Source organism: Zonotrichia leucophrys, chromosome 2, assembly GCF_028769735.1.
Source record: "Zonotrichia leucophrys gambelii isolate GWCS_2022_RI chromosome 2, RI_Zleu_2.0, whole genome shotgun sequence".
Lineage (NCBI taxonomy): Eukaryota > Metazoa > Chordata > Aves > Passeriformes > Passerellidae > Zonotrichia > Zonotrichia leucophrys.
In genome coordinates this window covers 14,588,919-14,603,238 of record NC_088171.1, presented here as the reverse complement: position 1 = coordinate 14,603,238, position 14,320 = coordinate 14,588,919, and the positions used below count along the sequence as shown (strand labels likewise).

The 14,320-nt window shown below is 38.2% G+C and overlaps 1 protein-coding gene across 16 annotated transcripts in view; it reads right to left on the bottom strand.

Moving 5' to 3' along the window:
• PARD3 (par-3 family cell polarity regulator) overlaps positions 1–14,320 on the bottom strand; it is a 445,615-nt gene that overhangs the window by 156,284 nt on the left and 275,011 nt on the right. For all 16 annotated transcript variants that reach the window (XM_064703969.1, XM_064703975.1, XM_064703971.1 and 13 more), the window contains 2 exons: positions 8,923–9,073; positions 2,083–2,272 (listed from right to left, as the gene is read on the bottom strand). In XM_064703969.1, the coding sequence (XP_064560039.1) occupies positions 2,083–2,272; positions 8,923–9,073 (341 nt within the window). The remainder of the gene's footprint in view (positions 1–2,082; positions 2,273–8,922; positions 9,074–14,320) is intronic.

The window sequence follows — 14,320 nt, the reverse complement described above, 5'->3', positions numbered from 1 at the left end:
AGACAGAGGTGAATTTAGTGCAAGTCATTAAGCAATGCCAAATGCAATTTACTATATTCTAGAATACTTAACAAATAAGATTTCTGGAATGACAGCTGATCCTTAAAAGAATGTAACCGTCTTCTGACCCTCAATGTTATTAAAATTCCATTTATTAATCCTGTCTTATTGGCCCTTTGTTTTCATAACATTTTCATCAAGGATTAGGGAGATATTGTGAGGCTGAAAAAGCTTACATTTTCTTCTGTGATTCAGAACAGCTGCCATTCTTGTTTGGATAACCCTTCATCCATATTCTCAGTTTTACCCTTTGTGCCTTCCAGCAAAATCATACAATGCACCTTCGTTTTACAAGTCTTCCTTCATCCATTAGCCACAGGAAATTATAGCAACAATCTAATTCTATTGCCATTTACTTTTTTTTTTTTAACAAATAGAATACATTAGGTACTAAAGCACGGCACTGCTTTAAGTGCCTTAACTCTTTTAAGTGCCATTGTATCTGAAGACCTTTACAGTTTCTCATACACACACTTAAAACTTTTTTGAGTGTGATCAATTCTATAATACCTAATCCCTGTTTTCTTTACTGTTACTTCATTTACAAAGAAGCATATGAATAGCAAGACACAATGCAGAAGTCAATGTAAAAGCATCCACAGTTTTGTTCAAATGCTTTAAGTTTATTTCATAGGATTTTGCTCACATTCAGCTAAAAATACTCCCTTAGAAATAAGCTATTATGTGCAGGCTTGAGGACTGTTCTATCTAAATGTCTCAGATTCTCAGCTTTTACAAAAGACAAATGGACTTTTCAGGGACCCAGATTACAGGTATGACTTGTCCATAACAATAACTGCAACATCAAAAAAACGTAAATGAGTATGAAAAAATTAAATTTCCATACAACCATTATAACAGAACTTAAAATACAGAACTCAATTTCTGGATATAAGATGAAATAAACTAGTTTAAAGCAGAGAAGAAGCTGACAGGTGCATATCAGCCAGCAGGTGCTATTGCTGTTCTATTAAAATATTGCTGACACATTCATAACAGGCTCAAGAGACAAGAAAAATAAGAAAATTCTATGATTTCACACCATTTGTGGTAATTATCCAGCTTCAAGAAGTAGCAGCATACAGAGGTGGGCTTTTATTTTGCTATTACTACAGATAATTAGAGGACTTGTAAATTAAATCTTAGATCTGTATTAATTGTACTAACTAAGCAATAAACAGTATTTCTTTACCAGGAACTTAAGCAAGTCAATAATGGCGCTCAATGCATTTCTCAATAAGGCTCTTCCGTTAAAATGTGTTAAAGTAATCAGAGAGTCAACCTAAGACTCACAAATGTTATTTTTACTATGGATTACACATATAAAGTTACTTTCCATACCTTTAAATGTGGAACTGTTACTTTCTGTATATTTAAATTTAGAGCTATTACAGTACATTGTCTTTGCAAATCATCTAACAATATGAGTAGCAGTTCTTCACAAATAATGAAGAAATCTTAACCAGCTCTTTTTGCATGAGCATTAACACAGAGGCAAAACAAGGAGCTTTGACTTCTAAGTAGAATTGAAAGATTAGTGCATTATTAGGAAAAGCAAGGAAGTATACAAAAGTATTGAGATGCTCCTAGATATACACTGTAATATAAAAATAAAATCTTTGTTTTATAAATTTTGAAATATTTACAGTCAGGTTTATAAATTACAATTTCCAACAATTTCCAATCAGTCTTTCATAAAGTCAAGTGTTTAAATTTTGCTAATTTTTTTACAAAAGCTAGGTCAGGTAGCAATTAAATAAAAGTTAGATCATCATCAAAATAACACAGCTATGTACTAAGTAACATTTCCACAAATATGCTTTAACACAGCACAAAACTGAAACCAGAGGTATTTGTATAGACTTCCTCCCTGAAACAAGGAAAATTACCAGTTTGAAAATAGTAAAATCCAAATGTGACCAAAAAAAAAAAAATTTAAATTAGCAGTAGTCAAAATGTAACTAAAGGAAAAGATGCAACTACAGCTCTCTCTTTTTTCCTTCCACTAAACCATGCTCTTACCAGTCTGTTGACTCATTAATTGCAGCTTTAGCCCATCCACCAGTATCCACAGTGCCAAACCCGACATCATCATGGGAACTGGATGATGACTGGTCAGAGAGATGAGGAGGAAGGACTGACAGCCTGTCATCTTCAATAATGACAGTGTCATCCTGGGGCATGTTCACTGTTGGAGACAGCTGATATTTACCTGGACAAAAGGGAGAAAAAAACCCCAAAACTAAATAACAGCAGCGTGCAGAGAGTACCTTGAAAAATATTTCATCACAGATGATAAAAGGTTATGTCAAACTGCAGTGCCACTGATAAGAGTGACACAATGCAGATAATAAAATTAACTATGTCTCACTTTGTACTCATCTTCCTGTGCAGTAGCCTGAAAATTGATGCACACCAGTTGTTTCTGTGGCCTACTGCAAGACCACAAGGTCTTCAAGCTCAGCAAAAGGGTTGAGGTTTGGAAGAGACCTCTCTTCTGGCCCAACCCTTTCCACTCAAGCAGAGACACCTACAGCCATGTAGCCAGGACCCAAAAAAAAATTGTTTCTGAGTATGGCTTCTGCACCACCTCCCTGAGCACTCTGTGCCAGTGCATGGTCACCCTCACACTGAAAAAGGGTTTCCTGATGTTCAGAGGAACCTCCCCTGTTCCTGTCTGTGTCCATAGCCTCAAGTCCTGGCTGAGGAGCTGCCCAAAAGCACCTCTCCCAAAAAATAGCATCTCCTCCTGTATCACCTTGTTAGATAGAAACAAAGAATGTGTTCCACAAGGACTAACAGAGGCCATCACTTTTCCTGATCAGTCTGGCCCTCATGAAATGAGAAATTATTCAAGTGGTGCTGGGAAATGGACACATCCAAATTTGGAGGAAAAAAATGAACAAATTCTATTATCAACAAATTCAACTAAGTTTTAACCCTTTTGTTAAAACACTTAAACAACCCTTTTGTTAAAACACTTAAACAAGAACCTTCACATACATGATAGGGACTACATCAAGACTCAGCATGAGTCTGTTCAGGGGCAGACTTCAGGTAAATTTGTGAGGGTACAAGTTAAAAGATGGTATGTTCTTACTAAAACAATTTGTAAAACTGTCATATCTCATGAGAAGAAACACACTAGCTTAATCAATCATTAATCTGACAACAAACTGAAAATTATACTAAAACTATGATGCACCGGTGTAATGTATCATAAAACTTCTATTTCCATATTTTAAACTGCTTCTATGGACACATCAATTATTTCCACTTTACTTTCACTGTAGATATGGAAAAAAATGTAAATAATTAGGGGAAAATTAAGTTTTCCTCTTTTCTGTAAAGGTTTCAGTTACCATCACTACCTTTGCATGCAATTGTTAATAAACAAGAAAACAAACAAACAAAACCCTATGTGTAAGGAGGTAGTTAAAATCCTCACTGCACTAGATAATACATATAGTAGTCTTTCCAAAGAGGGGAAAACCGGCTTCAAAGGGATCATTAAAGAAGGCTGAAAAAATGGCTGGAAGAAAAAGGTACTGCATGGTGAACACCTCATCACTGTCAAACTGAAATGAATGTATGCAGTTTGCATAACAGCTGATTCTGCCCAGCAATAGCTCCTTTGATGGACAGGTTAATGTTTAGCCTGGTAATGTACTTCTTTCCAAACATAATGCCTACAAGACTGTTAACTCTGTAGTTAATAATGTCTCCAAAGAATTCATTGTGAAAAGGGATAACCTTATGGCACTCGGCAGATTGAACTTCCCATCTGAGAGGCTACAGTAATTCAGTAACACTTTTAACTTTTCACTACTCTTCTTTATATCTGACAAGGGTGAAGACTGACATTTTAATAGTTGCTTTAGAATTAGGGAGAAAACCCATCTGACATGCCTATGCTTTTCATTGCAGATGAAGCTAAAAACAGGTGAAAGGCTTCACCTCCAGCAGATGGTTGGACAAACCTCAGCACTGGACTCAATACATGCTTTGTAGAGAACTCAGCTGAAGTGGATAGAAAATACCCCTGGAGAATTAATTCCACAAGTGTTGTGAGAAACCTTACAAGGAAACATCAAAGAAACTTCAAACCCAGTAATCTTCAGTACATTTGACTGATGTACAAATCTAAGGCATTGCTCAACATGTCTACAAACCTCTTCAAGAAAATAATTTTTCCTCGGGCTGGAAAAGTGCTATTTAGACTCTGTGAAATTTAGACTCTGACTACACTTCAAGTCCAGTTTTGCATATATAAATTCAGCTTCAGTGAGGTAATCTGTAATAACATAAAGTATTTTGGACACTGCACTAAGCAAGGTAAAACATTCTCCCTTTCAAATGTTTCTCATCTCAGAACAATGATGCTCAAATTTCTTGGACAAGTTACCAATCTAAAGGAGCACAGCCTGTGGACTACACCAAGCTATTGGGCAAGAAGGTTTCCCATCTGTCTGTGCAGGAAAAAAGCCTCAGAGTTCCAGTACCAAATGGCTGGTCTCCTGGTCTTTGAGGACTTTCATCCTAAAAGCAAAAATGTGCCAAGCAGCATATTTGAAAAAATATTATACACCTTCAAACCTATTATACACCTATAAACCTATTATATATTGTACCTGAATTAAACCACCACCATAGAGCCCTCTAAAAAAACCCTAATCACACAGAGTAAATAGTATGAATAACACGTTTATTCATGAAGAACTAAACTGCTCCAGGTCCTTTCAAATCTTGAAATTCCCTGAAGTTCAGTTAATATGTTTGCTGGGATAACTTGGCTCCCATACTGACACTGCATTGTCATGGAACTGTTTCTGGCTTGATCCTTTGTGCTTTTGCTATTGCTCTCTCTTTAAAGGATGGTCTACAAAATCTGTTGAACACTCTCACCGTATGTTCCAAGCCCAGAATTACCTTATGAATGACTCATGAGCATGTTGATACTGTGGGACTCAGACCAACAGTCCAATGAATGCCTGGAGAATGACTAACAACAAAGATTTCTCTGCTGTATACAGGTCTTGCATTTCAACAAAGTGCTCAGATCTGTCAACTATTGTAGAAGAGCATCACATTTTGACGAGATTCCTGGCCAAGGAACTACATTCTGATTGTAAAGGGTTATTTTCATTTCACTGAGACACACACTCTACATCTCTAGCTAAATTTCTGTCAGTAATGCTTTCTCCTGATTCTACCCTTAAGACAGCAATTATTTATGTAGAGAACAGAGTATTTCCTGTTGTGTAGGAACTATCAAACTTCACAAAGTTCTGGGGGATCCTTCAGGATGAAAAGCAGATTCAGTGCAAGAGACTGTTATTCTGTGTACCCCCTGAAAAATATCTTCTGTTTAGTCACCGTTAGCAACAAAACCTGCCACGTTCATTAAAAAAATCAGCAACTAGAAGAAGGAGATGAAAGAGGACTTTGTACTAAGCTGTTTGTTGAATAAGAATAATTTATATAGACAGCAGCTATGTATTTGTGTACTGTAAAACTCAGGAGTATAATGCATGATATACAAGAATGGTATGTCAGAAGAAGACTTGAATTTTTAATTATAGAGCCAAGCAAACCAGTATAACACAGTTGTTTTACTGAATAACATGCACCCTGGAAATAATAAAATAAATTAATATAAGGGTTTCTTACAGCCATCTAATTCTTAAAAGACCAAATTTATATAAATAAAATATCCCATCTTCTCTGAACCAAAAGTATTCCCTCAATACAGAGTTGTATCTTTTCTCCATCAGAAATTTTCAGTGAAATATTATCAAATGAAAAAGCATTTAAAAATCTATAATAGCAATAAACACCTAGAAAAGTAGATCAACATGAGAATCATCAGAAACATGAAAAGATTCACGCAGCCTTATTGCAGTAAGCAAACATTATTTTACATAATTTAAATCACATCCTAAAATTGGTATTTTATTCCCACTCTCACAGCAAGGCTCTGACAGCCAGTTCTTGCTTGTCAGTTATGAAGGAGTAAGGAAATTGTCTTAAATACCTTTCCTGAAATTACATTAATGGTATTTAAAGGAACAAAACACTCTTGAAACCTTTGTTCCAACTTTAAGCAATGACTAAAACAAGCAGGCATTTTCCAGACTTAAAAATTATTACTTTTGAATACTTTAAATTAGGAAGGAAGAAAACTCAAACCCATCCAAGAGCAAAAGCAGCAGGAAGACCTATTCCTTCCATGAAAACAAACTGTCATCTCCTCCCTAAAAAGCACTGAGTACTAAAAGTTTGCTTAGTAAAATCCATTGAGGGGTAATTCAAAAGACATCAGATGATTCAGAGCACTCATCAGAGGGGTTCTTGAAATGGGGAGAGCACTCAAGGGAAGCAGCACTGCATAAAGCACTCCTTCGGGCTTGTTTCATGGGCAGGACTGGTGTGGGAAGGTATAGACCTCCAGAGTTCTTCAGCAAGGTTGTTCTGAGGACTAATCCTCAATTTTAGGCCAATTTTCAAGAGAGGAAGAGTCATGTAACACCACACAAACATTCTCGGGAAAATAAAAAAATGTCCTGCTTTTTTTCTCATTACCAAACCCCAAAAAGACAGGGATTTCACAGCATAAAAAGTGACTGAGTCTTTAAAGTGCTAGCTATTCTGAAACAAGCAACTGTACCTATCTCTCCCAACAGGCAATACCTCCCTGTTGTATGGCACTGCAAGAAAACTTGCATGTGAAAGATTATGAACACTGCAGTTTTAATTTAGTGGGGCTGATTAATTCAAAAATAACAGTCTTATTGAAAACGGACCATTCCCCAAAAACTGGGTTTAAACATCACAGGTCTGTGCTTCTGCTGTGATTGCAGAAGGGACTAATCCAGTCCTAGAAAGACCAGTTTTAGTTACACACTGCTAGATCACATTTACTATGACGTTCAGGCACAATCTGATTTTCCACTAACATGCTTCCACTAAAGATTCAGTGAATTAAAGTCACAACCAACCAATTTTTTACATAGTTCCTGGTCCCTGAAATCAATTCAGAAAAGCAATCAAAGAAAATCAAAACATTTACTTCAGATTATGAGAAACTTAGAAAATGAAGGATAGATTTTATTTTTCTATGTATACAATGCAAAAGTTTCTAAGGGTATTAGATGCTAACAGCTTTGGAAATTTTTTTTGTGGTAAAACATGAATTACTGGCTACTGCTAAAGGGATGATATCAGACTGAGGAGCTACTAGTTGAATTTGGCATGGCAAGCCTTGTGCTCCTCTGATGTTGAAGCAAACTGCATTGCTGACACAGGTGCACCCAGACTTTCTCAGGGCTCCCTCTCCCAACAAAACCGGACAACGTGTTTAAGTGATAATTTGTTAACACTCATATGAGCTCTGTGTGTAAATCCTCTGCAGCACTGATGGAAAAAGCAGAAGGCAGTGCTTTGCAAATGTTTTATCTAAAGCCTTGACACAAGAACTAGCTCTTTCTATGGGAGAATAGTGCTAAAGACTTCAAATTATTTTATCACTCCTTAAATTTGTTGACAAACAAATACATTTTTTTCTAAATTTTTCTCTTTAAGAGCATATGACTTTGGGTGACATGGTTTCACACAGCCTTGATTTTCATGTGCACGTTTTTTCCTCCAAGCTGCACAAAATGAAATGCAATAGAACAGAATATGGTGTGTTTCTAATTACTATTGCCTAAATGAACAAAAAAGGGCAAAAGACTTACTGGAAGAAATACCCTAAATAGCAAACTTGTGCATTTTCAGAGAGTTTAACAGCAGTCCTATTTTGCTACCACAAAGAAAATGCAAAATCCAAAATACAAAAATTATTTTTAAAAGAAAACATGGATGGAAACAAAAACCAAACCAAACCCAACTCAAATAAAAAGATATAGGGTGAAAAAATATACACAAACTTGATTGGAAAAGCCTCTGTGGTAGACTAATTTTCTAAGGCTGAAAACTAATCTAAAGCAATTTAAAACTAAGTTATGCCTCACTTCATATGAAGTTTATAGTAGCATCCTCTAACATATTCTGTGTACCTAATACGCTAAAAAAATTTCCTAGATTTAATAGCCATGTCTTCTTTAAAACTCACAACTCAAGCGAGCAATCATCACGTCTTCTGTCAGGTGTTATTTTCATCAAGCTGCTTTTTGTGTTTAAACTTGAAAATCCTTTCAAACTAATCCCATCCTAGTCAGTAAATCCAACCACTCCTGTGGCAAGGCAAGTCTTTATTACCTAGCTCTGTACATCAGAAGTTGAATTGCTGCAAAGCAAGCACTAATAACCTCATTATCCACTGGGACCTTGCAGATGGCAGGGCACAGAGTCTACACAAGGGATGCTTATAATTAGTTATGAGGTTTTAAAATTGGTGTCCTACAAAGCAAACATTCAAATAAATTAATAAGTCCCCTAACAAGCATAAATGGATGCAAGTTTTCCTTATTTATTTTTGTATTTTAGTGGGATTGAAAGGAGGTGAAGGAATATTGAAAAAAAATTATGAATTCCCATGAGTCACTGATTTTGATGCAACATGGAGCCTAAACCGACCAATAATTTATTGTCCTAAACCAGACATTGAAAGACCATGTTAAATTCTACTATTATTCATTCTGTCACCTGCCACAGGATGCAAAATTCACTTTAGAATCCCACTTTACCTTCTTTTTTACATTAACCATCCAGAAGGCTTGCATAGCAGAATTTTAAGGCACATTTTAAGTTGGTCAGCGCAACCTCCATGTTCCCAATTCCTACATAACACATTAACCACCCTTCAGTGAATCACAGAGAGAAATAAAACATGCCCTGCTTAGCAGAGCTGCTCTGACTCACCCATTATCCTGCCCAGTGCCACGTTCTTTGTGGGGGACTCGCTGAGACCCTCGATGCCGCCGTAGAGCGAGTGGGAAATCCTCCGCTCCCGGTCATCCAGCAGCGTCTCTATGGGCAGCTCTGGCCCAGAGGGGCTCCCAGGTGATTCCAACTGCAAAGAGAGGGGAAAATTAGTGCCTGGGGTCCCCTTAACCACATGGGAGAACTGTAACAAATTGCCTAAGGCCTGGACCTGTCTGAGCACCAAATGAGCTAGAACTTCTCACACTGGACAGAGATAATTTGCAATGACAGCTCTGCCTAATGACCAACTTCTAACCCCTTTACACTGCACCCCCCATGGTGCCCTGTCAAAATTCAAATCCTTCAGCAGAAAATTGGTGAAAAAACCCCATTCCATTTTGGTGTCTCTTTGTTGGATAATTTCTTAAACAGACAGTTGGGCTGTTTCCAATACCATCAGCAGACAGCTGGGCCATCTTCTGCACACTGACAGCTGAACACAACAAGCCCCTTGTCAGGAGCATGGAACAGGAACTCTCATTTGGAATTGGGCTGCTGCTGCCACAGTGGTGCAACTTGCTTTCAAATGAAATCATCACACTCCCAAGTTTTGTAGTTAGGAACAAAAGAAAAAACACAGAAGTTGTCAGACTTCACCGTAATTTTATTCTTAAATTGAGTTCTTTGCTCTGTCTTTCCTGACTGCAGAGCAAAGAGGTCTTACATGCTTCATTCAGCCTGGAAGCTCCTCTAATGTCTTGCTGCAGCATCCAGGCAGAGACACAAAAGCAGAACTGGCAAGATCTGGGGTGTCCTCCACCCCAGACCTCAAACCCCTGGGACTGACATGTCCCTGCCCACCACAACTGAGGCCAGATTCCCCAGGGCATCACAAGAGAGATGCAGTATGTGGTGGAAGGATGGACACAGGCTGCTTGGTCACGTGCACAGGAAAGAGAAAGGCTGCATATGCAGCCTCCTGCCCACCCCAGCTGCTCTCCTTCAGAAGACTGCCTGAGCATCTTCCCAGCTCAGCCTTTGCTTCCAGAAACTGGTCATCTCTTGCTTTCTTACAGCGGCCTCTCAGATTTTTCCAGAGGACAGGAAAAAGTCAAGCTCTCCTTGGTGAGTCCCAGAGAATCAGATTTCAGGGGAACACAGCACCCAAGAGAGGCAAAGAAAATAATTTGGTATCATCTACCTGGATTTAGCAACCCCATCACCCACAGCTCTGCTGTCAGCACAGCCCCCAGGAATGAGAACAATGAGCACCTAATGCATTCACAGGTCACTGTGTATGCCCAGTGTAGCAGGGCCCAGTTGCTCCCTGCAGAGATAAGAGACTCCCCAACCATGGCCAATCCTCATGCCATCCAGCCTTCCTGCTGCCCCTAAAGCTCTTGGTTCACCTGGGCTCCAGCACCCTGCTGTCCTCTCAGTAATGCCACCAAGACGCTTTCCCAAGACCATTCAACCAATTCACCTGAACATTGTGAGCCGGATTTAGCTCTATCAAAAATTACACAACTATTAAAAAATAGATGTATTTTGTAGAAAAGTAGCATGAGATATTAAAGCATTAGCTCTTCTTACCAACATGCCTCTTCATATCGAAGCAAATAGTTAAATCTTAAAAGCAGTGTCCTTACACAAATCCCACAGCATTTATTTCATACATATTGAAATACAATGGGGACCAGATACTCAAAAATACTGAGCATGCTGCAAACTATTTAAAGCCACTGGAAATGCTTATTCCAAGTATTGACTGATCTCCAAACAAGCACGAGAGGAGTAGTTCATAGTTTCAGGAATTACAATAACAAGAAACATATTGGTTGTTTTTTTCTGTTTGAAACAGCTGCCCATTATTAATCACTCCACCCACACTCCCCAGACAACTAAGAAATGTATGCTATGTAAAAGTTCTAAAAATCTGTTTCAAGGGCTACACAGCCCTGGGCTTTGTCCCCAGCAGAGGCTTTGAAGTGAGCCCGTTGGTGGATGACTCCTGACCCGCGGGCGCTGGCGCAACGCCCGGGGCGCGGAGGGCTGGGAAACGCCGCGCTGCGGTCAAGGAGACCGTGAGCAGGAGGTCTCAGGCTCTGTAAAAATTATTATTTCTGTTCAAAGCCATCATCTGTTTAATATAAATGAGATATTTAATGAAGTTCCAAACTGTAGACTTATCTCTCCCAGTTTGATAAGCACCAGGGAGATTTACTGCATCGGAGGGTCAACACAATTACAATTGGAGGCACGTCAAGCTGCAGGAGAATAATAAACTTGCAGTGCAAGTGAACTAGACTCAATAAGGTTTAAATTGTGAAATGAGGATTTGTCTTATTAGTTTTTTTAAATTGCAGATTACAACTGACAGCTTTACTGAAAAGTAAATTAAACAATATTTGTAGACTCTCTTATAAAGGAATCTAAGGCACATTTGAAAAGAAATGTTAACTTCTGAAACACTTTATGAAATAAAGAGCATAGCAACATTAGACTGCTTGAGAGCTTAAACTTGCATTATAAAGGTACTAAATTATGAACTACCCTTTATTTCACTGCCTTTAAATAAGGTGTGAAAATGTCAAAGTGCTTTGGGATTTATTCTCCCAGTGCTATATTGATGACTTTATGTAACAAGTGTCCAGCTTTTAGTGAGCAATATCACACAGTCCTTTGTGTGACAAGCCATCAACTTTCAGATTCATTTGTAGAAAGATCTCAAGAGATTTTCTGAAAGACACTGACAAGAAGATGGTTCAGAAGCAAAGAAATATATAGAAATTCATTCCTGGTAATACAGTAAAGCACAAGGTAAATAAAAGAAATAGCAGGAGTGTTGCATTTATATGGCCTTGTTTTGTACAGTGAATCACATATTTTATAATTTCCATGAGTAAAACTTAATCAATTTTTAATTAGCATCTCAAAAGATGGGTTTAAACAAAGGCATTGACAGCCAGCTACACAAACATTTTACAGAAGATACAATGCCTTTTATAAAACACCAAAAATTAGACAACTGGCTGTTACAAAAAAACCAAAAAGGCCTTTTCCTTACATTGTTAACAGAAAGTCTGTGCAAGAAAAGAAACATAGAATTTGCAAACTGTTGTTGTGGGCAGGACAAACAGTCCAACAGTCCAAAGCAAGACTGCAGTTCAAACAGACTTGTTCTTCGTGATGTGTTTCCAATAAAGAGCTGGAATTACACATTCTAGTTTCTTCTATTAGCCACTCTCAGTGCTATCTGGTATAATTTGATTTGATGGACTGATAAAGAGAGGGCAACATAAACAAAGCTGTACAAATTCCTGGCTTCATTAAAGGCCTGGCAAGGAAAGAATCCATGTGGCAACTGGCCCCCTGTCAACAGCTGCTGGAGCACCCCTTGGTGTGCCAGTTCAGAGTCACAGAACAACTGAGGGCGGGTGAAACCACTGGAGATTATCTAATCCAACCTCCTGCCCAAAGCAAGGTCTGCAAGAGCAGGTTGCATAGTGCCCTGCCCAGCTCGGTTTTGAATATCTCCAAGATCAGAGACTCCTCAGCCTCTCAGGGCAAGCTGCACCAGTGATGACCTCTAAGAAGGATTTTTTTTTTTTTCTTATGTGTAAAGAAATTTCTTGTATTTTGGTTTGTGACTGTTGCTTCTGGTCCTGGCACTGGGCAGCCTTGAGTAAGAGTCTGGATCAGTATCCTTTATTACTTCTTTATTACTTTCATCAGGTATTTATAGACACTGACTGGTAAAGATCCCCTGATTTTTCCTCTCTCTAGACTGAAAAGAGAGAGCTCCCTCTCTGGATCTTAGCACTGACCTGTACTAAATGATCATATTTGTAAAAATGCAATAAAACCTCCCATGCTACAGATTGTCTGTAGCTCCTTTTCTATCCATTCTCTTAAATTAAAAAGCTAGATAAAATTTTTTTAAATAAAAAAAAGGCTCTACCCTGACCCTTTGCCATTCAGATAAAAAACAGCTGTTTGCTAAAGTACAGTCTGTACCAGCTAGCCCAGCTGCTGCTTATCTAGATGATAAAAGGACAAATAATGCAGTCCCTTTTACTTAAACACCACCATCCATCCTATTTGAAGTTATGTACATAAATATGAAAAAGGCTTATGCACAAGAAGAGTGCCAAAATATTCAAAACACAAACAATCTCTTTTTTTCAAATGAAACAAGAATCAGACTCCATTTTTCCTTTGGAAAATAAATTGCCCAAATATAGGAATGCAAGCGTTATGGAAGTTAAAGAAGTCGGTACACAAATTTGCTATATATGACACTGCATCCAGAATGCTGAAGCTTTCTGTCACACAGAATTGTTCTCCAGGCTTTCCTTTTCCTTATTATCTGGATACTGTGGTTGAGATGTCCAAAATACTACAGCTTCATTTTCCAACACAGATACATTTAAAATACTAGTCGACTACATGAAGGCATCAATATCAAAGGCATTTAAGAAACGAAGTTTTCATAGGACTGGACTAAATTTTCATTTTCTGGGTTGAAAACTGGCCACAGAATTGGACACAAAGATTGATCTTCAGGATGGAGAAGAGTTGTAGATTCCCCTAGGAATCAGAGCTGGGAATAGCTTAAGTTGATAAACAACTTTATCAATGAGTTGGAGATGGGAATGAACAGGGAAATCACTGTGTTTGGAGGAGATGCTAAAGACTTTTTGACAGTTAAATTCCAAAAGGTCATCACAAGACTAATCTAGTGAGAAAGAAAAAACAAACCTGTCACCTACATTTCAATGTAGTTAACTCGGCAATGCATGCAGGGGAAAATGATGCTGAATATTTTATACTTGCACACACACTGGAAAAGAAAAAATGCTTGCTTGTTTCTTTTATAATGAAACTACTCATTTGCAAACTCTCACTGATCTATCAGTCAATTTATTTCATGAATGATGAGGTCCTTATACAGTCTGGAATCAGGACTCTGCTTCACAGTTTGCTTATTTTCAAAGGGAGAAAAAAAATGAACAGACATGCATGAAGAAATCTGGGGATCTGCAAATCATTTGCAAACCTTCATTTCAGGCAGGTTTGGCAAAATATTCATTCTGTCAAAGAAAAAAAAGTGGGGAGGAGGTCTAAACAAGAAAACCCTTGAAATTTCTCATTTTGAGGGAAATGGTGATGCTCTCTCACTTAATGGCAGACAAGTGCTGCCTGCCTGTGACATGAACAGAGTGCAGACAGGCAATCTGTGTCTCTAAGCTGTCCAGGTTGCAGGACTGCAAAGCACAGGATTCTAAAAGTAACAATTACCTTTATTTTCTTGAATCAGCACACGGAGCACACACCAGCTGCAGGATGTGCCTGGCAGTTGTGCCTGAGTGCTGAGCACGTTCTGGCGATGCAG